Raw genomic sequence first — 24,252 nt, forward strand, 5'->3', positions numbered from 1 at the left:
CGCCATGAGGACGCGACCTGGGTAATCGACTGAACTATCGATTTGCCTCGTATCGACAGTATCGATGGTATCGATAGTATCAATCGACAGACAGCCGCCTTTTTCGAATCTATCATGCGCTTGAGAAAGAGGTAAGAATAATTAATTATCAACACTTCTTTAATCGATTCACAGTAATTCGCTGCATCATAAGCCTTCTTACTGTAATAATAAATGTTAAGTTTTGTCATTTACAGTGATATGAATCGAGTTTTTATGATAAACTGATTACACTCTGATTATCCAAGAACCTATATCAGAAAAGTTTCTAATTGACTTTCTAAGTCACCAAGTTTCTCCGAACCATGACTCTGTTCCCGCATTGGTTGCACTGAAATAGCTCTACAAAGCTAATTTTTTTAGTGAAAACGTTCTTAACTTTATCGAAACCGCAACAATGGGAAGGAGATTATGTAGCCCACAATCCCCTCATTGTTTGAGCATCAGTATGACTGATCGGCTTCAAACTTTTCTTAAGCACAGACAGATATAAACCATAAAAATGAGTTTAAAATTGTATAGGCTTCTTCGAGTGAAAATAAATTTTTATGCTATGAAATGGGCAGGATTTTTCTATTCCATTTCCTGGGTACTTTCCTACATATGTATGTATAGTTGTGGTGGAAGGGCTTGCATGTTCGAATGATTCCAAGATCTTCACAGGATTAATTCACTCAATTTCCTAGTCACCCTTCTATGACCAGCCATGTCAGATTGGTGGAAGGGATGGAGCCAGATAAATATCTTGAGGCAGTCAATCTGATGGTGTCACGAAACAACGAAACAAAAACAGATGGAATACAAAATGTATGTAAACAGAGTGGAAACTCATCCATGGCATCTGGCCCATAACAGTAGATGTTGTTGAAGGCAGCAAGGATGGCCGGTTTAGGTCCTTCATGTGTCTATCATGAAAAATCCTTCAGATCTTCAGCATCTACCAAGAAAAAAGAAATGTAGACCAAATATGGGGAACAGATGAAGACAGCAGTTAAAGTAAGGACATGGAATATATTTAAGTGGTGGGGATGACAGTCAGGGAGGGCTAGGTATTTTTATTAAATTGGAAAGAGGCTGAAAAAGTGTTAGAAATTGAGCACTTAAGAAATACCACCATTCCAGTATAAGAAATTGTATCAGGAGAGAAAGAAAGTAGGTATAAGATTAAATTATCATGACACGGGGATTGGGACTGAGAAGTGAATTGGATCAGGTGTGCATACTGAGTAGCTGTGGTAGCAGAGGGCAGGGATGCAAGTCAGGTAGCAATGACATGGTATACATCCCTGAAACCGACTGGAATATGACAGTTGCCAGTGTGTAAGTATTTACCAATGAGGTCGTTAGCTTGCACTCACAATTGACATTAATTAACACCTTCAGTGCTGACGTGGTCATAATGACCAAAACATGTACTTTGTCTTCATGCAGCTTCGGTCATTATGACCAAAGAATGAGCTTTTCTTTTGGCTGGTTGTAGCGTGCCATCAGTCACAGCTACTTCGGTGCCGATTATATGACGTGACTGACGCGGTGTGCGTAGCCGAATGCACACAAAAACTCAAATGGAAAGGATTCAAGTATTAAAACGAAAGAGAAAAGAAAAAAACATCGGCACAATGGGTGAATTTGTCCAAAATTCCATGGCAGGGAACATGTTAAAATAGTAAAACTGATTACCTCAGGTGGATATTGGGAGATATCATGATAAGACAGAGGATCATTGTGCTGAGTCGTGAAGGAAAGGCTATAAAAGTGTCGCGGGGAAATGGATGGTGAGGCAGGAGAATATAAAGAGTTACAGGAGCCATTCCAGATTGATATGGATGGGGTTGGAGGGGTATAATTGCTGGAAAGTGATAGGAACGAGGAAGTGATAGACATGTGGGTGAGGAGAAGGAACTTCAAGATGAGATCAAGGGGAAAAAGAAGATTATGATGGAGCAAGTGCCAAGCTGGAAGGGAATTAGGGTAGCTTCCTTCATCCAAGAAAACAAACGGCATTGATTGCGATTCGTTACCCACCATTAGTGTATTCGTAATATGCAAATTATTTGGTTTTAGAAACCCCTGTTTAGAGAAAGGTCAATTGTAACCTCATTTGAAAAAGGCCAGATTGGCACCCATGCAATGCCAATCCACGTGACGTCACAGGGACCTAGATTCTATATGAGTAGATAGGAGTTTTGCATCATTTAAGATTACCAATGCATGCATGTGGCGCAGAGCTCAGGGAAACATTTCTTAATAATCACCTATTAAAATTGCCTCTGGCTGGAAAGTTTCCTTCGTTTGATAGGGTATTAATAATCCTTATTTTAGCCATTAGCTTACATTACTGCCATGCTCGGCAGCAAGCAGCCTGCATCCTGGCGGTGTTCATACCAGGTGGCCTCACACACCAGCAGCCAGACGTCATACGGGCTTTTCCCAGCATTCACACTTAGCTGTCACGTTTTCACGCACTTGAAAATTTTCACTTTTCATTTAATCGCAAAAAAAAGATATAGTCATTTAAATATCTGAAAGCGTGAAATATGTACTCCAGGAGTATATTTCGATTTAGGCAATAAAAAATAATAGGAAACCACCCTATTGAAATGAAAGGCAGTTGCACTTTTACACAATAATTTAATGTGTACAACACATTTCTGCTGGCAAGGCCATCACCTAGTACAAGACCAAGACCAACACAAGGTACAAGAGTCTAGTACGAGATTATGGCTCTGTGAGCGGAAATGCATTGTACACATTCAATTGTAGTGGAAAAGTGCAACTACCTTTCATTTCAATATGTCAAACTTCGAATTCAATTGATTCGGCTTTTACTTTGTGAATATCCATGTTGAAATGAAAATACACAATCTTGGTAACTTTTCCCTGGAATATTATTTATTGGTACGACGCATTTCGATGCTGAGGCGTCATTCTGAAGTAACTTTTTCATGCCAAACTTCCACTATATCACGTCCGAAACAGTTGAACTTATTGATATTGATAGGGTATGTTAAAAATATGGCCAAGACTAAGGAATCAAAAGGGAGAATGTTAGTAGAGAGAAGATAGAATACAAAAGGATTTCTATGGAAGGTGAGGAGGAGCTCTAGTTTCGAGCACCACCACGAAGGACAGCCACCTCGCTCAGGTCGTTGTCCGAGGACCCTGAGGCCCTTGCCACCAAGGTATGTGGAGGCTGGCACCAGGAAGGGGCCATGAGAAAGAGACGCTCACAGAAAGGCAACGGAGAAGGACTTCCACGTGCGAGAGACAATGGTACTCAATTGTGTCATTTGTGATTGGAATAAACATGGAAACGCTGAAATTATTTCCTACAATATTGAAGCGAGGTTAGTTACAGAACTATCCCAAATCCCCTTCAGAAAATAATAGGCCTTATTGTGATCTACGGAGTGATGTTAAAAATGGGAGGGAGACAGTCTAGGGTTATGTGTAAAATACTTCATAGAAAATATTTAAACCAATATGATCCTTAACTAATAATAATCTCCTGGAAATCACACCGTTGTTTATTCAAACTGCATTTCTTCTTCCATCATGGAAGATGAAGATGCCAGCTCTGTTTTAAGCCCTGGTTTTCAAGAATCAAGCATATTATGTGGCTGCACAATTCGCAATGTGTAGTGGCATGAATTGATCTGGGAGTCTGATAAAGATCTGGGAATAAAGAACTAAAAGATGGCAAAAAGGATGATTGAAACCACTGGGCAATGTCCGAAACTGCAGTGTCAGAAACATGCCACACAGTCCTTTGGGTATAAATTTCCCGCAGTGCAACTGCTTCAGAACATGGTTCTATGATTGAAGAAAAATTTCTCGGGATTCCCACTCCTTTCTCCCAAGGAGGCAATTGCTATTAGCCTTGAGGAGAAGAGCTTAAATAAAGATAAAGGCTTCCAACTGAGCAGTGCCTGGAATGCCACAATTAATTGCTACATCTGCACTCAACAATAACGGCAACCAGGGATATCAATAAATAAATAAATAAGTACCGTAAGAAGTACCATAACAAGTGAACCCACGAAGACGATGGCAGACTTAGCCATTGAAACGTTGGGAGAATTAACCCAATACCACACCCGGTGGGAATCCTGAGAAATTTTTCTTCAATCTATACGCCGGGAAAACCTGAAATTTTACATGGTTCTATGATTACTCGGCAAGATTTTCCCCCATTCACCACCCATGATTCTTGAAAACCAGCAGCAGCAGAGCCTCTGTAAAGGCAACCAGTACCTGTCTCACCTTGGCACGTCAACAGTGAGGATAAAATTTTCCATGAAAAATCCATTTGACATACCTTTTGAACCAGGATCTCCCTATTGCCAGTCAGGTATAGTAGAGGCTAGTAATAGTTATACCACCAAGCCATCTTCTCTCTTCTTCACTTCAATCAGAACTGGGTTTACTGAATTAGGTGTTGATGTCTCAAGTCCATATGATGCTTAGTAAGCCATTGTCAGAGAGAAAAAACCCTATGTAGTCACCATTCCACACTCGTAAATTAAATTTGCACTCATGTGTAACTGTGCACAAAGTTACTAGCTATACGGAGTACTTTCTATTTCAAGCAGCCATCAACGTGTGGTTCTTGGAAACCAGGTCTTTACATAATCTTTGATCAGATTTTTCCACAAGCACTAGATGGGATCATAGGTCTGAAATAACAATGGCACGGTAGATATCCCTGAAACAGATATGAAGTGAAACACTTTGCACTTTCCGCATAACAATTTATTAAACTTCCAAGTTAATTGATATTCACGCGCCTAGTTTAATAAATTTTTATGTGGAAAGTGCAAAGTGTTTCACTTCATATCTCATAATGGATCTCCACAAAGTATCTGCCTCATCCATCCAATCCCTGAAACAGACTGGAATATGACAGTTGCCAGTATTTAAGAAGGTATTTTTGGTAACTGATGGGATCGTTAGATCATACTCTATATTAAAATTTATTAAAATAATTATACTGTTTACTTCAGTAGTGACATCATGAAAATTTTGAACACTCATGAGGGAATAATCAAAATACACACATATCTAATTTTCAATGAAATTATATTTTAAACTCACACTGTGCATTTCACCACACACTGGCATATTCATGTGCAATATATGTAATAAAATTGGTAGATAACATTGGAATATTAAAAAAAAATCTTCCAGAATTATTTATTCTCTCGAGTTTAAATTTAGAAAGTGCATACACTGTTCAGCACTATAAGTTGGTGACGTCAATAGAAGTCTGATTCATTTACTTGCTTGAGGAGAATCTATCATTGAGGGAAGGAATCACTGACAAAAGAATGAACAAGAAAGAACCACATGGGACCAATGCGAAGAAGGGAGGATGGCTGAGAAGTGGTTTCCCACTTGGTTTGAGCTTGTGATATCATCAACTTAAATGCTAAAGGACTAAGGCTGCCAATTTTTTAAAATAACAAGACTACCTGTAAAAGTAGGCAACAGATCAAGAATTAAGAAAAAGCATTGGGAGGGAGAATTTATAAAACTTTAGTTTGGGCTGTTTTCGAAAGTGGATTTTGTATGATGGTCAATATTTGTAAATAAAACAAAAACTATTTTTCATAAGTATATTATGCATTTGTGTTTGCCTTTTTACAATTTAGCTTACATCCTCACTCAATGAACCTTGGTGCAATCCAATATGGACTATAATACAAGTTTATTCTCAAGCTACTTCAGGCATGTAACATTTTAACATATAAATTATTTACACAAAACAAAATATTTAAATACTTATTTGTTAAAGAATTATCCTAACCAATAGGACTATATGGTAAACAATTTTCACTAGGGCAAGAAGCTTGAGAGATTTAATGAATCACATCACAACTAGAACAAATATGATGCTTTTTTCAGGCAGCAATGCATTATTCGAAATCAAAAACAAACTGTAGCTCAAAATAGTTTGGCACATTTTCATGGATGTAATGATAGGGTTGAGGATGAATGTTCCCTATGTTAACAGACATTCCAAGAGGAGTTTTGCATACTTTGCAAAACAAATGCTGCTGCTGATTTCAAATCACTTTCAATGATGCTGCTTTTACATTCAACACTGCATTACTTCTGGGAAAACTCAAAATAGACTACCAACAAACATATTAGAAGTACTCTCATGAATTTCAACAAACAACTGAACAACAACTCCCTTCAGCTAGAAGGAAAACTCAGAAAAAAGTACCTCACACTAAAAAAAATGGCTTAATAAATGCAATATTACTTTGCAATGATACCTCGTGAATGTATTTAACCAAGTATCCACCACTGAACATTAATCTGATAGCTTCTAAAACACAAAAATCACCCATACTTATGAAAACCACAAGTGTTCACTGCCAAGAATAAATAGCATGGCTCATCATAGCAACCATTATCAATGTGCATGGCAATGAATAAAGGAACAATAAACAGTGGGAGATTGAAAAATACACATTATTACAATATCTCCTCTTTGTTATACTTTGCACAACCCAAGGGACTATTCACAAAACACAGCTGTTTAAACCTTTAAGAATGTTACAAACCAAAACTCAAAAATATCACCTCATCCATTAGACATTCCTTACTCGCTCACAGCGAGCTAATGAAATACTTCGATTCACCACCACAATAGACTATGTCTAAAGCTTGGTAACAACTAAATACAAATCCAAGAATTTAATAAATTACAACATATACTTACACAAAGTTTAATGATATGAATCAAGAAAAGACATTTTTCTTCACATTCAATGATATTTGGTAATTATTTGCTGTCTCTGTTGCTTTTTACCAGTGTCTGAAGAGTGCATTATTTCATATGCTTTAATTACTTTTTCCATGTTAAATTAAGTTAAATACCAAAGCAAATAGAAATAGTAACCATGCTCTTCTTTTATGATACACCACGTATAGAACAATTAACCTGGCAATACTACATACTTTAGGAAAACTCTCTGAAGACAAGTACTGCCTCATCCATTTAACCTTCATTGCTAGTCTTTTAATCTGAGCAGAAAATTGAGTGTTATTTTCATTTGAGAAAGTTCAAAAATAAGGATTTCTAAACTAGTATTTGGCCATTTCCAATTCAATAATCTTAATATAATGCATTAGAATAATTGTTATCCATCCTTAACTTCTAAACCCGCATGATAAAGTTTTAGGAAATATATATGACATAAGTGAATGACTTATAAAGAGGAATTATTACCAATTTAATGAGAAACCTTTATGCTTCTATAGGACTGAAAACTACAGTATGCATACATGATAAATAAAGTACTTAAAGTCTATTGAAAATTTAAGCATTTCTAATGAAATTAACCTTAAATTGTCAAATTAAATATGATGATTTATTCACAGCCAGACTAAATAATATTGATTTTCCAGTTATGTAGTAACAAAGTAAGAGTTATTAACCAGGTGATCACTTTGTTGATGCTACTTCTTTAAATTATCACAGGAGAATGATGTAGAATAAAATGCTATACACTTTAAATCGTTGATATCATGAAAGTAACCTCAAAAGCATTTAGCAATAAGCTTGACATACCAAAACTTGATCAATTTTGATTGAGAACAACGTGATAATGGATGAATGACCAGATTAATTGGTTTTATTTTTGGTCAGGGATTTCATCAAATTTTTGAGGACTTAGAAAGGAAAAAAAATCATTAATGATATACAGCACAACCCCACTATATCTGAAATATGGCTTTCCATTTTTCTCTTTCTCCACAGGCCCTGCTTTGCACTCTCATCCTTCAATTATCATTCTGATAGGACCAACAAAGCATCAAACCCTGTTTATCACAGACTCAATAAATCAACGCCCTACAACACCTCTGAGCGAAACAATGCTTCATTTCACCCTTCAAGCCCCAAATCATCATACGACTACTCAGTACGGAGAAAAAAATGTACCCCGTTGAATCCCTTTCCCTCGGTCCTCTTCAACTCACCCAACACTTTGCTCAGCATTAGCTCTTGGTGGAAGAAAATCAACTATTGAATCAAGGCCTCAAAAAAACCAAGGCCCTACCAAAACTAAAACACCTTCCAGAGCCCTTTTCATTTGTCATTTGTTTGTACTATTCACTCAAGCAACCTAATGCTTTAATTACTGAAAAAGAGTTGGAGGAGAGGTCACCTTGCTTTTTATCATATAAATTAAACATGGAGCATTGAAATACCATTCACCTAGCAGTAGTTCAAGTTTTTAAAGCTGGCAAAAATAACCACCTGATATACGAGAGCTCCCGGGGAGACGAGAGATAGAGCTCCCAGGAGAGCCAGCATCAAACAGTTCCTTCCTCTCCATCTCAGCGCATGAGGATATAAATATCTCTGCAACACACAGGCACCTCAAAGCGACTGACAAGCGAGGGAGAGAATTTATTACGACTGGATGACAATAGGAGGTGCTGGGGCAAAAAATTTGGTGGGACGGATAGCCCCCATTAGCGGGAGCTTGTGTTAACTTGGTCCGTCTTGAGCTTCTGAACTAGCCGAGGCGGCCGCAGGTCTCCCGGGCCAACCTTGGTCTGGCCTCCTTTGATGCCGCACCCCCAGGCGACCACTTCCCCCCGCCATATGCTGATCCCCGAGTTCACCTTCGTCAGGCACAATCAGCAAAGCAAGGGCCTCCAGTGACTGCCTCACCTAAAGGAGGAAGGATGACAAAGAATATAAGTCTAAGCTCTACGAAACAAAATTAAAATTCAATTTTGTTTGGGTTACTCAAGGAAGGGCCAAAATAGAATCACACATTTTCACAGATGTAATGATGGCTTTGAGGATGAAAGCTTCCCATTTGAACAGACTTTACCCTTTGAACCTTTTCGCCTCTTATAGCCTAACACGAGAAGTCAGAATACCATTTTCGACCAATGCAAGCATCACAAAGTTCAAGAGAATAGGAATAGAAAAATATTTATTGAGAGGAGATTTAAAAATGTACCATTGATCTATCAAATCTAGATAAAATTGTTTTTGGGCTGTGAATGTATTGTGCTGTAGGGTTCAACAAAAATTGTAAGAACTGGCAGAGTGACTAGAGAAGGCCATGGGAATATATGAATAATTTGATCTCCAAGTGTTAGGCCTTGAATGAAATACAATAATAGAGAAAGTTGAATTTTATCCAAGAGTATTCCTGGCACCACTCAATTGTTTTGGAAAATATTAGTACTCATGTGAGAGGGACTTTTGAAAATCATATTTTAGAGAACCCAGACAGCACAGCCATAGCCACCTAGAGAGAAGGCCCGATCACAAGCGATGGCTGAAGCTCTGACGTCACCACGAGAAGTGCTCTGTTGTTCCGGCTGCCGTTGGAGACCATTTTGTTTACGAGTGTATTTACGTTACGTTCTACCACATTTTAGGCATTTTTGTGGTGTTAGTTGGTGGAAATTGAAGTTTCTGAGGATAGTGAAGTTTCCTTTATTCTTGAATTTCATTCGCTGGGCTTAAGAAACGTATTTGTTAGGCATTTTTGCTAAAAGTTCCTTTCCCGTGTGTAGTACCGGGATGCGAAGAAAACTTCAGGAGTGGACCCGAAGTTCAAGTTTTTTAGCTTTCCAAAAGATCCTGAGTTGAAGAAGGAGTGTATTTGAGGGATGAGAAGAGACAATTTCACCTCCACGAAAAACAGTAAGGTATGTACCCTTTCTCGCTGTAATTATTTGGATGTAATTTCTAGCTAGATGTGGCTTGGGGATGTTGACAGTACTATAAGTGGCGACTTAAATGTAGAAGCGACAATTCAATAGGAAATTCTTATATTTTTTGTATTACATATTTCGTTCAGTAAACGTGAGGTTGAAGGAGTTTCTGGGAATTATAATATAGCAGCCAAGTTTATAGTAACGATTATTCTTCCTTATCTTGACCTCTGCTATGCTATGCGTCTGAAACTCAGTAAAACAGTGCTTATTTAACTATACTTTTGTAACTTAGAGTTGAAAAATATTTCTCATGCAGAAATGCCTAAAATTGGGAATGGAATAACTACGTAGTAATTTATTTGGTATTTTCTTATTTATTAATTTTAGTGGTGTGAGCTTCACTTCACAGCGAGTTACATCAGGAAAGAATCTGTGGCCTTGCCGGAGAAGATGGGGAAGATAATTTGTGTTGAATTAAAGGTGCCCAGATGGTGAGGAGGGTGCCATTTCTTCAAAATTACCAAACTATCTTCTAGAAGACAGAATAACATAGTGGTTGAAGTGATATATAGGACTATGGTGGATTTGTTTTTTATAAGTGGATGATGTGACAATATGGACATTCGTCGGAAAAACTATTGAAGATAGTTATTGTGACTTCTGCCAGTGCTCTTTTCAATAATTTTTGTTCAAAAGAGATTACCAGTATTTTTTTCACCAAATTAGTTCATGGTAATAAGAGAAAATTGCAGGTATTATTGTGATTGACTAATGAAAATACAAAATATTTGTATTTTATTTCTGTGTTTTTTTCTTTCCTGCCACCAAAATTCCTTGTGGTGATTACTTCATGCATGTAAAGTAAGATCTGAGGTGTGATTTAAGAGATGTCGTGTTCTTTATACAAATGTTTATGCTGGTGATTTGGCAGGACTTTCAGATTTTTTATTAGATTGATACATCTACTGAAGTGGCATTGAAACTTTTGCTCATCCCAAATAATTTTTCAAATACTTAAGCACCTAGGACCAGTGCGTTTTATAAGCTGAGGCTGGACTATACGTAAATTTTGGCAGGCATTTTGATGTATTCGAGCGTAATAATAGCAGATGTGTCAACGATCTTATATTTCACAAGTAACTATCATTGAAAATCTTATTTCGTCAGGCTCTAAGGTAAGATTTTCATAGCCCATGGGCATATCTAATTCAGTGTCAAAATAAATAAGAATTCACTCTTAATTAATAGATCCATTTGGGACCTTGTGTGAACACCTTTTACTCTGCCAGAAAGAAATTATTTATCCAAGGAAAGTATATGGACTGCAACCAGGTTTAATCAAATACTTGACATCACCACTTAATGCTATCGAATTTCGAGACGCTTTTGTGTAGAACAATAAATTCTCTTTGGATGCAAAGAGCCTTTTCTAGATAGTTATTTCGGATTTTAATCTTGTTATGTAGTACTTCTAGTTCACAACGACAATTTATGAATCAGTTATAAATAGTTTTTTTTCTGGAGAGCGGCGGAGTTATATGGTACGTGGATTAGACGCAATATTAACGAATAACTTCAGATTGAAAAATCTTTTTTTATACGTGTCAGTATTTTCTCGGAAACCACTGATTATTTTCTTATTGACTGAGTAAATTAGGTATCAATTATCTTTTCATTACAGCGGCTAAACCACCGTCGCAGACAGCACCACGACTACTTCCATTCTGCCATGCTCTCTCTGGCGGTAGCACTACAATGAGCGACGTCAAACGCCTGTGAACAGGCCTTCTCTCTAGGTGGCTGTGGCACAGCACCCTACATATTTTGCATCAAGTTATTATCCAATGACCAAGGAGATACTATGCCACTCCATAGCTTTTCTACAATGGATACGATCCACTCACAGCCTGTTGACTAAGTGCATACGAAAGGATACGAAGTGTGCAGGAATACAGAGCACAGACTGGTCGCAATCGATATGAATCGTAACCTGCATGATCAAAAATTCTATCAAATGTAACACAATCAATAGTTGTCACCAGTAGCAGTGTCATAATGTCAGAAATGAACATTAGGAATTGAAAGTTTTCAAAGAGCGAAAGTTCTCAAAGAGAGAAAGAGTTAAATACATAATACTCTCTCATGAATCCTAATTACTACGAAAAACTTCAACTTAGACAACTTAAATTACTTCGAGAAAAATGAGATTCTCAAGAATAATTCACGCATTCCCAGCATACAGCATCCTTAAGTATCTACATGGCAAACCTTAAGGGCCCAACTTCAATTACCATTCGCATCCGATTTCCTAAGACTGAATAGAGGCGAAAATTAAAAAGCAAGACAAAAAATAAAAGGTTGAGATCCATATGTGAGAATTTATTCCAATTGTAAGCAAAAAAATTAATTTAAAAATCAAAATCTGGAAATGATCCAGCCCCCAATTTCTGTGCAGCATGGCAAGATATCCTAGCAGCCTTCCCTGCCTCTGACGTTGCATTGCTTGCAGCATCCACTAAGAATGAAATTCAAGAATAATGGAAACATCATTATCCTCAGAAACTTCACTTTTCACTAACTTAACCATAGAAATCCCTAAAATGTGGTAAAACATATATTAAATTCGCTTGTAGACAATGTGGTCTCCAACGGCTACTGGCACAACACAGCACTACTTGTGCTCACATCATGCCATCACTTGCAATTGGGCCTTCTTACCAAAAAAGAAAGTAGTCCCAGACTGGATACTGATCATGTAGGAAGGGGTATATCAGTATCCATGTATGAACTTAATACCAGTGTGTTATAACCTAATGGACGAGTTTTTAGGAAAATAGGGAGTACACCCATGTCTCGTATAGCGCAAGGGATGCGTTCCTAGGGGTCTTTGCGCTATATGAATTTGCGTTATACGAGAGCGTTTTAACATTGGGAAGATAGGGATGCATTCCTGGTAGCATAGGTCTTGGGTATTGAATTTCCTCTAAAACATCTATATTCCCATAAAAAGCCTTAGAAAACATTATTTATATAAATTTTTATAGTTTAAAACATCTTTAAAGATAGTATGCACACATTCAAAGACTTTTATTCACGTTAAAAAAAATTCTTACGTGCTTTTGAAATTCCCTCCTGTCATGCGGGTGGGCTAACATCTGCTATCTCAGGGGATCGCAATGCGTTGCCGGCAGGTGACGATTTTTCAAACTTGTCTAAAACAACTATTGTGTCACCTAGGCCCTTTTTTCGCTCATCGAAATGACAGGAAAATGCTACTTTGAATGCCATTTCATAGCTAGCGGAGTTAATGAATGATAAATCATTTTAATTTGAAGTCCTCCGAGTCATTAGCAGCTACGTGAAACAGTCTTTAAATGCCTTGAAACCTGACTCAGGTTTTCCTTCCCTGAAAATGAATGAACGAGATTGCATTCTTTTCCAAAACAATATCGTCTCGTCAACACTAAAAACTGGTTGAGGGGGAAAGGAGCCACTTTCAATCACAGCTTGGAGTTCATCAGAAAATGTTGCGGTGACTGCGCTATCAACACTTGCAGATTCACCTGATATCGCCGCACTGAAAACACTTGCTTGCCGTTTAAATTCTGGAACCAACCGGAGCTTTCACTAAATGTCTCGGAGCGATTACCACCCTCGTCTTTTTGTACTGATTCACTATGAACTTTCCGTATGTGTAGACCGCTTGGTTGAAGTTGGTGCGCGGCTTAGGTCACTGATGTTTTAAATTCGTCTTTATTCAGAAGGCTTCGTGCGTTTAAACTTGCGCGCAATATCGCTTTGACGCTCTCCATATTCAAAGCAATTGACCTCTTTCAATTCCTCTTCTAGGTTTATAGTTTTTCTTGATAAATGCTTGATTTTTCTACACGCATTCCTATTTTTTGCCATATTCTCTTGGTTTTTACTCTGTATGGCTCTATCTATATCACCTGCCACTGCTGAACTGTATTCCTGAGACGCAGAAGGCCCACGACTGCGGGGAGGGAACGAAGCCATTGTGTTTGAGACTCTATATCGGACCCTTTTATGTGTTGATGCTATTCATGCGCCACTCGTCCACCGCTCCATTTCTCCCCCTTGAATACCGATGACCTTGAAGGCTTTAGCGTAGACCCTCTACCTGGAAGTCAATCGCCCGATAACCTTTGACGGCAAAAATACGTCTCAAACCGTATTGCTGAAAAAAAATCATTTCCACTAGCCCCACGCTTAATTAACAATCTAAATTATTTATTATCATTCTGTTAAGGAGACGAGATAAAATACTTCGGTAGGCCGGCTATCTGGACCCAATGACGAGTAATACTTTTGGCCATTGCACAGCAATGAATTTCGATTAATATATAAACAAAAAAGAAGATTTGAGGCTAGCAATAATATTAATGTGCGTAAAATGATAGAAATTTCGTGTGTACTTAGCGCAAGTTCACGTTTTATCACGAGAGCGTTTAAGATTTTTGATTAGGCTACACTGCGTTGCAATGTTTCCCCGAGGAACGAATTTGCGCTAATCGAAATTGCGCTATACGAGACATGGGTGTATACGATACAATTTTATCGATGCATATGAATTTGCCAGTCCCCTTGTATTATTTTAATATATTTCTTTCATCACCAAAGGGAATAAAGAAACAAAACCTATTCACTAACTTCCTGAGCACAATTTCAAGCATCCTGATGGTCAACCCTCGTATCCAGATATGTAAAATTCCTGTGCCATCTGGAAAAGATGTTGGCTAAACAAGAGAAGAAGAGAAAGAGAATAGGGCTCTGGCTAAGAATGAATGCTATGAGATGGAAAATGCTCAGTAATAAGAAGGATCTTCAGTTTGGGTCCTGTGTTCAAATCACAGTTTAGGCCTTCGGACATCCCTACAAAAAAAACCTTCCCAAGGAAAGGAACTTGCTCCCCAAACCTGAATGATTGAAAATGACATGCTAACCCATGTTTGGGTTAAATCACTGATTTATATGATTAGCTCTATGATTACAACTAAAAATAAGACATTTCTGAACTTACTTTGGCTATTTGGTCTAAATTTGTGTTCAAAAATTCCTGGACTTCATTTGCTGACTTGGAATGTAACTGATTCTGCCACTTCAAGATCTCCTGATAAACATCGTCACTGCTACAATGAAAGAAACAAGCCATTAGTAATCTACTCAAAATCGGATAATACTCAGATTAAGAGCTGTATTTTTCTTACCCAGAGAGCCTTTCCATGTAGGCAAGAGAAAGAAATAAACATTAGAAAGAATCTTGGTCAAAAGCAAGCACATGTTCATGAAATTAAAACACTAACACAGAAAAAAAATTGAAATATCAGCAATATACAGTGGAACCTCGTTAAAGCGAGTACGGGCTATAGCAACACCCCCGTTATTACGAGAGATAGCCGATGCACCGTCGATTGACCCTTTAATAAGCGTGTTAAAAAATTGGTTTTTACGAGACTCTTTCGGTGTTGGCTCTCGCCATAGCGAGGGTTTCACCGCCGGAAGACTTTCATCAAGACTCCTTAACCTCTGTAACTGCTAGCGATCTGTTAGAAATGAAGTTAATGGAGTGCTCAGTCTCAAATTTATGTGGTAAACTGTCGTTCGATAAATATAATGATTGACGAAACAATGCTTTGCATGATTTTTATTCAGTGCGGCGCTTATAAATTGTTGGAATAGTTAGTCGTTATTTGAGTAAGGAAATTAAGTGATGCAAAAAAACATCGCCTTTCGTCTGGATTTATGCTTACGTTTATCGGATAGATGTTTATCTGTCGCCGCACCACTCCTGTTCCTGTATATCTGTTCGCAAGAGGTATATTGGCTATTATTTGCTCCACCTCCGGTAAAGCGACAATTCGCTATAGCGAGTGTTTATTAGTGCACTGTGGGGTGTCGTTATATCGAGGTTGCACTGTAGTTACAAAGAGAAACGCAGGCCATAAAGGCACCCTTTACTGCAGTTAAACACGTGAGCATGCCAATGACAAATTGCCACTTGTTTTACCACATTTTTAACACGTCACTTTCTAGTCTGCATGTTTTTTGTTTGGGGCAAATTTTGCAACTCATATTTACTTCTAAATTCTCCATAATCAATCAACTTAAAATTTCAGAATAGATCACAACCAAATGAAGATATATTCTAACGGCCGTTATACACGGTACACGGAATTGCGCAATCTGACGTACGTGCAAAGGCACAATCAAAATTGCATCGTGTAAAGCGGTGAATTGCTAGAACACATGCGAGAATGCGTGGACGCGAGACGGCAAAATAGACCATGTTCTAATTTCGTTCATGCATTCGCGCAATTCCACGCCATTTTAGAAATTAATGCAGCTCTAACCTGCGCAATTCCGTGTACCGTGTAAAACGGCCTTAAGACTCTTTCTAGTTCTTCAAAGGCAGTATGAGCAGCCATTTTTGACAATTAACACTTGTGTTAATAGCTCAGCCACAGCATAAATGTGAGTGATTTGTGACAATTCAAAACTGATTCTGGCTATTTGGTGCTGAGCTAATATAAAAAAATCAAATTTCATGATGATATACAAAAAATAAATATAAAAATAATGTTTTTATTAAAGCTAAAAAGAAAAAAAATATGATGGTAAATTAAAATTCAAACTGAAAAGAAAAAATAAACTACCCTACTTTGGTGCAAGGTATGCACCACATAAAATTTTACTGATAATAGACTACAAGTTCAAAACCAAACACGAGGTGTGCATCAATTTCAAAATCTTTCTCTGTAAATATTTTTTACAAAACATACTACAAAAAATATCACCAATCTATGATTATGACTTTATATCACTCTAGTGTCAAATTTTAAGCAAATTACCAGCATGTTTTCCATTTTGAACATGTACTCTTTTATCTATAAAATCTAAATGTGGGAACTTGGGCCAAGACAGGATGGTTTATTTTCTTCTTTTTAATCAGAATAAAAACATGGGTTTTAAATTAAATTTCAAATTTATTGTACTGATTCTCAACTGAGGCGGTGAAACCAAGGAAGGTTATAGTTACTGTACCATCAAAACAGAATATATTTAAGCCTTACATTTTTATTCTCAATATACTGGTCAACAATGCCCAAACATTGTTTTAATATTCTTAAATTGAAATTCGTATGCATAATGCTTTATCATGAATCTCAGCTTAGTTCTGAAAAATTTTAAAGCTGGGTTTGGAAGCATTAGCCCAGGGCAAAATTGGAACACAAAATGGATTTCCTTGCCTGATAAAGCACTCTTTCCAATGCATATAAAAAATTCATCAAAAATTTTACCTTATTCAAAACACGCATGAATGATGTTGAATTCAGCTGAATTGTAGCACAGCGATTCCAGTACATTAGACTTCTTTGAAATGCCATTTAGCATATAAAATTTATTAAAACATTCAACTATCTTCAAAACATACTCAATTAACAATAGACGAAAGACCGTGACTTATTTGCATTTAATCCTAGTGATTCCAGTCAGTGGTGCAGCATGGGGGGAGTTTGGAGGGATAGGTAATTCCCCCCTCCCTGGGGTCAGAGAATTTTTTTTTTTTAATTGTAACTAACATTAGGGGGAAGGATGACTCACAAAGAAAAAATCAAACTATTCACACAGCTGTAAAACTCACCATTTTGAACCACTTATCATAAAAATTTTCTGGCCTCTGCCCCTCCTGCTTACCCTGGCAGATATTACACATCCCATGACCCTTCAGTATTAGTTGCACAAAAAACCCTCCCTAATCTTGTCAGACTTTATACTTTCCCAGCGAATCTCCTCCCTAATCTTAATTCTAATCTTAATCCCTAGTCTTAACACGTTGCGTACGGATGGCGAGAATTCTCGTCATTTTTTTCCCGTACGTTCCGGATGGATGACGAAGATTCTTGTCATTTAGGCGCATCAACCTAAACAATTTTAAAGCGTACAATAGGTATTTGTTAGTATGTTTTCAGTCGTTGTTCGTTATTCATAATGAATTGATGCATCATAACGTTTGATTGGGTAAAGTTATATTCTAAACATTAGCTTTTTAACCATGTTTAAACCAAAGGCAATACGCCCTAATAGGCACATATTTCCAAATTGGCGTTACTAGGAATTTAAATACCCCGGTACGTAACGCGTTAATTCCTAGCTGCGTCCCTGATTCCAGCACAGTGACAATGCTGGACTCACCTTCCGTGGAGGAGGGGGTTCTCGATGAACTGGTTCTGGATGAGGCTGATGCGATACAGTAGGAATGCAGCTGAGAGGAATAGGAGGGAGAGCAGAGCGGTGGATATGAGCAGGATGACAGATGGCCTCGACGCTATGGACAGCCATGACGAACCTCCCCTGTCCTTCACAGCACTTTGAACTGTTTTGGCTGGACCGATCAACCGAGCTGCCCCATTCACTTTTGCCACTGTACAACCTGGCGACAAAAAAATATGTTCACGTCAGAAATTATGCTTTGCTAGTGCCAAACTGATTTTCCATCAAAGATAACCTCGGGGCAGCAAAATGCATGCATAAATTGAAGAGTTCTTTCTGGCAAGAATGTAATAAAATCAACTAATGGGCATGAAATATCTTAAGCTTAGTCTTAAACAAAATGGTACCCAAAAATAACATAATAAGTACTAAGTCCAATAAAAGGCCAAAAACCATGTATCTGCGACAAATACGTGGGGAAATATGGAGAAATATATGATTAAAGGCACTTTTTTTTGGGAAAAATGTGAAAAAAAATAAAGAGCAGACAAATCATAACATTTTTTATGCAAAATGGCCTTCTTGGAAAATGCAAGCCTTTTAAGCAAAATGGCCAAAAATTTAGTATGATTAAATATAAACTTAAAGAAATTTTGATCAAAACCTGAGACCAGAAACAAAATTTATCCAAAATCATCTTTCATTTTCCAGATAAAAATCAAAGTTACTTTCATTGTAATGAAGAAAATCAATGCACAAGGAAACTCGCTATGTTAAAATCCACATTTTACTTCATACTGACCTAGTTTAGACTGTACATGAAAATTTTCCATGTGTTTTTGCCCATTGTTCCATCTCCACACCAATGTCAACGTCATGTGTTCATGTTCCTATCTCTTTGTTTCATCTTCTATTTGTATTTACACTTCTATATTTCCTTATGGCGGCCTAGGTGAACGTGAATGACCTTAGTCCTTTTGCTACTAACGACAAAAATATGTGGCAGGACGTTTCTTGACCTGGGAGACGTTAGCCACAAATTTTCATTAGAGATTTTTCTATGCACGAGAATGATAGCCAAAAATATCCGTTACCTTACTCTCCCCCTTTTATGACCATAGTGGCTTTGCGAAGTCTTAGTTTCAGGACCCAACAAAGCAGAACTTATGCTATACCCTCGAAATCTGGGAGCCTGACCCCTCGTCTTTTATTACCCCTCTTTGTGGTAAGGGACAGCAGTCATTCAATTGTTTATTCCATCAGTTTTAGAAATAAATATTTGTTCCTTTATCAAAAAATATAAACTAAGAATTGAATTCTTTATCTATTGAGCAGCGTTTCCAACTTTTAAACAAAGTTCTATGTTAAATATTAACTTATATCTCGATTTCAGTATTAACATCAACATGGAAATTGTTGCTGCATTAAATGCGTTAATGGTGATAGTAAAGCTTTGTTTAAAATTTGAGAATTCTCAGAATAAGACGAGAAACTTAATTCAAAGTCTGCAATTTACGTGCAAGCAACATTTATCCATGCAGCTAATTCATATAAACAAAGCGTGATTGACCACGAAACAATGCCACTGGTAGGGTTAAAAATCCCGAAAGGAGGGAGCCCATCTACCCTCGGAGTACAAGATAATGCGTTGTCCCCGCTAGGAAGGGTAGAAAAAGGTTGGTGCGGAGAGCGTGAGATTATCGGCGAGACCCTTCTTGAGGGATGCCCCACAAAAATTCCCTGTACGGAGGGGATAGAAGAGTCTCTTGGGGCTCAGTCCAGCAGTCATACAAAGGAGAGAACTCCACCATCTCGAAAGAGTTAGGATGTTTTCCAATCCATGTAGTATGCACTCATTCCTCGTTCCCTTTCTCCCTTGCACCCTGCTCCCTTACTAATGCTCTACTGGCGCCGCAAAGTGTGAACGGATATACTGCGAACTATTGACAGTAACGAAATGTGAAGCGCAGGGTAGTGTCAAGGTAATTTGAGGTTAATGTAATTTTGTCCAATTTTGATGATATTTAAAAACAACCAGTTGTCATACTCAGGGTTGTTGTTATATTCTCAGAGTACGCTTTGAGAAAGAAGAAATGACTTAGCTTTACTTGTCCTCTTTCTATAAATATATATAGGATAAATCACGGGAGATAGACGCCGTTTTCCTGTAATTGTCTTCGGGAAATCTATAAAACATTGTGATTTTTATTCACATGGTATTGTTTTTCAATGTAGCGCTCATTTTCTTGATTTTTAAGGTGAAAAGAGTTCAGGAAGGCGATCCAACGAGAACTACCGATAGTAATAGTAATTATGACGACTTTTCCATGGATTGCAATTACCCCAACTGCTATTATTTACTTTCCTCGTTAGCACGTTTTCCTGGTTAGTACGTTCATTTTTTGTGGTCCCTTCGGAAACGTACTAAACAAGTTCTACTGTATATTGACTTTTCTGGCACCGATTGGACGCTCTTTCTGCACATGATAAACACAAAATTACTTAAATCTCCAGTTCAAGATTTCTGAGTTTTCCATTGCCGCCATTTTCACGTCCATTTCCATCGAGGGCACGTTAACGAGGGAGCATCCGCGTTCCCTTGTTCACTTACCCCTCGTTCCCTTGCGCCCTCGCTGATTGGATCCACCCTTGCTGTCGTCACATCCATAAGTTTGATGCATGTGTCTTTATGACCAATATCACTTTTGTACATGTTTAGTTTATTTTCTGTTTTTAAGTTCATTTGTTGTTTGTTTTGTTTATTTGTGAGCATTTTTGTTTTTATTTTGATTTCTTTTACTTCTTTGTTTGAGACAATGCTATGGTGATAAAAGATAAATAATAGATTGTTAAGAAGAGAGCCATCTTGAAGTTGATGTAAAATAGGATTGAGAATAAAACAGAGTGTCAAGTGATATTTACATTGAATTTTATCGCTGTGATACGTTAAGTTGGCGCTCGAAAAGTGCAAAAAGGGTGAATAATTGTGAATTGGAAAATGGCCTTAATCTGTCCCCTATGGAAACTCACCTTCGGCAGTGAGGCCAACGGCAACTTCTTTGGCAGGGATGTGCCTGAGCGTGGTGGGTAGGGGAGCAGTGGTGGGGGAGAGGGGGAGGTCCGATCCGCTCGAGTCCTCCTCCTCCTCTTCGTCTTCCTCCTCGTCCTCCTCTTCTTCCTCCTCATCGTCCTCGTCGTTGAGATTCCCGTCGTTGCTGCCAGAGTCCACCTCGTCCTTCACCACCTGTGCATCGCAAAACACCTGTTACCCCACAGGAAGGGTTTAGATGAGGTTGTTAATCACACACATAGACACACACATACATTTATGTTTGCAAGTTCACTTTTGAGGGCCTGTGTGAATGTGAATTTGATACGCACGTAAGCAGAATGGTTACCTTCTTCTTGTTGGGATAGGCGTTCCCCAAAATGCATGTGCTATATCTATCCTGCTGTCTAAGTGTCGAGTGTCAATCTTTCATTTAATCGCAAAAAACCTGTTACCCCACAGGAAGGGTTTAGATGAGGTTGTTAATCACACACACATACATTTATGTTTGCATGTTCACTTTTGAGGACCTGTGTGAATGTGAATTTGATACGCACTTAACCAGAATGGTTAACTTCTTCTTGTTGAGATAGGCGTTCCCCAAAATGCACGTGCTATATCTATCCTGCTATCTATGTGTCAAGTGTCAATATTTCATTTCATTTCCCCTTCTGCATAAGTATTTCTTCCCTGGAGGGAGGAATTGTGCCCTTAGCCATCCCTTTGCCAACACATTGGGGGGATTGGATTGGTGAGGTGGGTAGAGTGTTGGCTTCCCACCCCATGGGCTTGAGTTCAAATCCTGGTGGAGGTAGAGAATTTTCAATGACTTTCAAAGACTTTTCAAAGATCCCTGCTTGGATGCTGAATAGATGACATTTCAATCGCAACACTCAGCCCATCAGATGGTGCTTTAAATAAGAGCAGGCTAATTCTGATGCAAGGTTTCCCTCCACCATTTCTTCTATACCCTTCCCTATGGCGCAAATGATATCAAATGACGTCACCTCCTCTAAATATTACCACCACAACCTACCAGTACATTGGGCTACATCTGAGAATTGGTTGCATAAACCCCCCGCCAAAAAATTGATGATAAGAGTAATCACAGTAGCTTGGTGGCCTGAGCAAATACCTGGAAAGCAGAAGGTTCATGATTCTGGTTCCTGGTTGAAGTGAAAATTTTCTGTGTATTTTCGGCCATCATTTTATATCCACGCCATCACAATTCAACATCATGCTTTTGTGTTCCTATATTTTTGTTTCATCTTCTATTGGTATTCATGTTTTTATATTTGCTTATGGTGATCTGTGTAAATGTGAATTTGACGAAGACATGCAACATAGGTGCCCACCTTAAAGAGATTGCACCACAAAAAATATAACAAGTAGTGAAGTGAACATAGAATTAGCAAGGCAACAAACATTAACAAGTTTTTGTAAGCCGATGTGTTAAGCCTAATACAAACAAAGTATGCAGGAAAAAACAAAATGTATTGAAGAGGAGTTGAGAGAGAGAGAATTAAGGACATGTGATAATAAGTAAGAAAATTAGAAAATGAATGATATTTCATTTGAAAAAGGATGATTTTCCTGTTGATGGCTGATTTAGCAGAGCAACAGTGGTGGTGCAAAGTGACTGTAGCTGTTAATTAGAAATGCCACAACTAATAGGATTGGTAGCATTTTAAGATTGAAAACCATAACATTGATTGAATGACACAATTTCTTTGGCAGACACTTCAAGCCATGTAGTAGCAGAATATAATTGTGAAGTTATTTTCAGTGATTGATACATTAAAAAAAATGGTGAGAGGGAAAAAAAATCCAGCAATATTATCACTTAATGAAAAATACCCTGAACATTTCCTGAGAGAGGAAATTTTTCAAATGATTCAATAAATACAAAAGTGATGGTAAAATCTCAGCATACTATCTACTTTCAGTGCTGAGAATCAGAATTAACTGAACAAAAGATGAGGATTTTTCTTTCCAAGCAAAAGTAACGGCAGAGAGGTATCAGGTATGTATTATTCAATGACATTGCTCACATAATAGAGTGGCTCTTAAGCATGGAAGAGTTAAAGTGCATCACCTCAAAAGATGTAAAAAACAACACAACGCGTCAACTACCTGAGGCTTGATGATCGAATCCTTCCGTATGACATCGCTCGCACGAGCATTCCGCCACACTTGCACCATCAGCTTGTACGTTGCGTCCCTGGAGAGCAGAGAGCCAAAGACATGCTTGTCCTCCTCTGTTGCAACTCCCACTGCGTTTGGAATAATTTTTGCTGTACGTTCCTTGGTGACTTTAAGTACGGACACAGTGGGTATAAGAATCTGAAAAGTAGGAGAGGAGACTTTCATGAAATGCAAAACACTTAATACATACTCACTGAAATGCAATATGAATATACTTATCCCCCATATGAAGGAAAAATTTTATTTTTAAAACAGTTAACTATAGTACATAACAGTGGATTAGAATATAGGATGAATTTAATGAGAATGTAAATTGAGCAAAGCCAAATAATAATATTTGAGATACAAAATGGATGATTGTTAAGATAATAATCACACAATTTTCTCTACCTGACCTTATTTTTGGGTATTTTAAACCAACTTGTGAAATTTGGGGTCCATCCTATTTCTGCACATTGCCAAGTACCCAGTTTCTCATGATTCAAACTTACTTTTTATAACATACTTGCAATTAAGTCTATTAAATTCTATCTTTTACAATGCTAAGGAGATTTATTAAAAAAGAATAAGGACTCAATTTTCTCAGCAAGAGAGTAAAGTCAAGCATGAATAATGAAATATTTACTCCTCTGCATTGAGAGCCTGGACTAATCATAGACAAAAGTGTTTGAATTGAAATTTAGACTATTGCAAGCAACTAAACAAAAAATAAACTATCAATCTCACTAACCTTGGTAACATAGCCGAAAACATTAGAATAAAAGGCAAAATAGTTCTTTGTAATATACAGATGTCCTTGGAGAAGTATATCACCAATGAGAGCACATGAATAATCTGAAAGAAAAAGGACCAAATTAGAGTGATATATGAAGAATTATTAAATACATCTCATATATATAACCAAATAACCAAGATAGAGTCTAGAGCATGGGTTCCCAAACTTTTTTGTACCACTCCCCCCCCCCCCCCCCCCCCCCGCTACACATATCAGCTTTCCATTTTGCAATACCCTATTTCCATGGTGCCGT

The 24,252-nt window shown here is 37.8% G+C and overlaps 1 protein-coding gene across 9 annotated transcripts in view; it reads right to left on the reverse strand.

Moving 5' to 3' along the window:
* Positions 1-5,640: 5,640 nt before the first annotated feature.
* LOC124167167 (GRAM domain-containing protein 2B-like) overlaps positions 5,641-24,252 on the reverse strand; it is a 648,383-nt gene continuing 629,771 nt past the window's right edge. For 7 of the 9 annotated variants that reach the window (XM_046544974.1, XM_046544979.1, XM_046544980.1 and 4 more), the window contains 7 exons: positions 23,955-24,058; positions 23,153-23,362; positions 21,001-21,232; positions 17,953-18,190; positions 14,967-14,975; positions 14,780-14,888; positions 5,641-8,731 (listed from right to left, as the gene is read on the reverse strand). In XM_046544974.1, coding sequence (XP_046400930.1) covers positions 8,546-8,731; positions 14,780-14,888; positions 14,967-14,975; positions 17,953-18,190; positions 21,001-21,232; positions 23,153-23,362; positions 23,955-24,058 — 1,088 coding nt within the window. In that variant the 3' untranslated portion in view covers positions 5,641-8,545. The remainder of the gene's footprint in view (positions 8,732-14,779; positions 14,889-14,966; positions 14,976-17,952; positions 18,191-21,000; positions 21,233-23,152; positions 23,363-23,954; positions 24,059-24,252) is intronic. The other 2 variants (XM_046544977.1, XM_046544976.1) reach the window with 2 other exon arrangements.

The sequence above is a fragment of the Ischnura elegans genome, chromosome 10, assembly GCF_921293095.1.
Source record: "Ischnura elegans chromosome 10, ioIscEleg1.1, whole genome shotgun sequence".
NCBI lineage: Eukaryota > Metazoa > Arthropoda > Insecta > Odonata > Coenagrionidae > Ischnura > Ischnura elegans.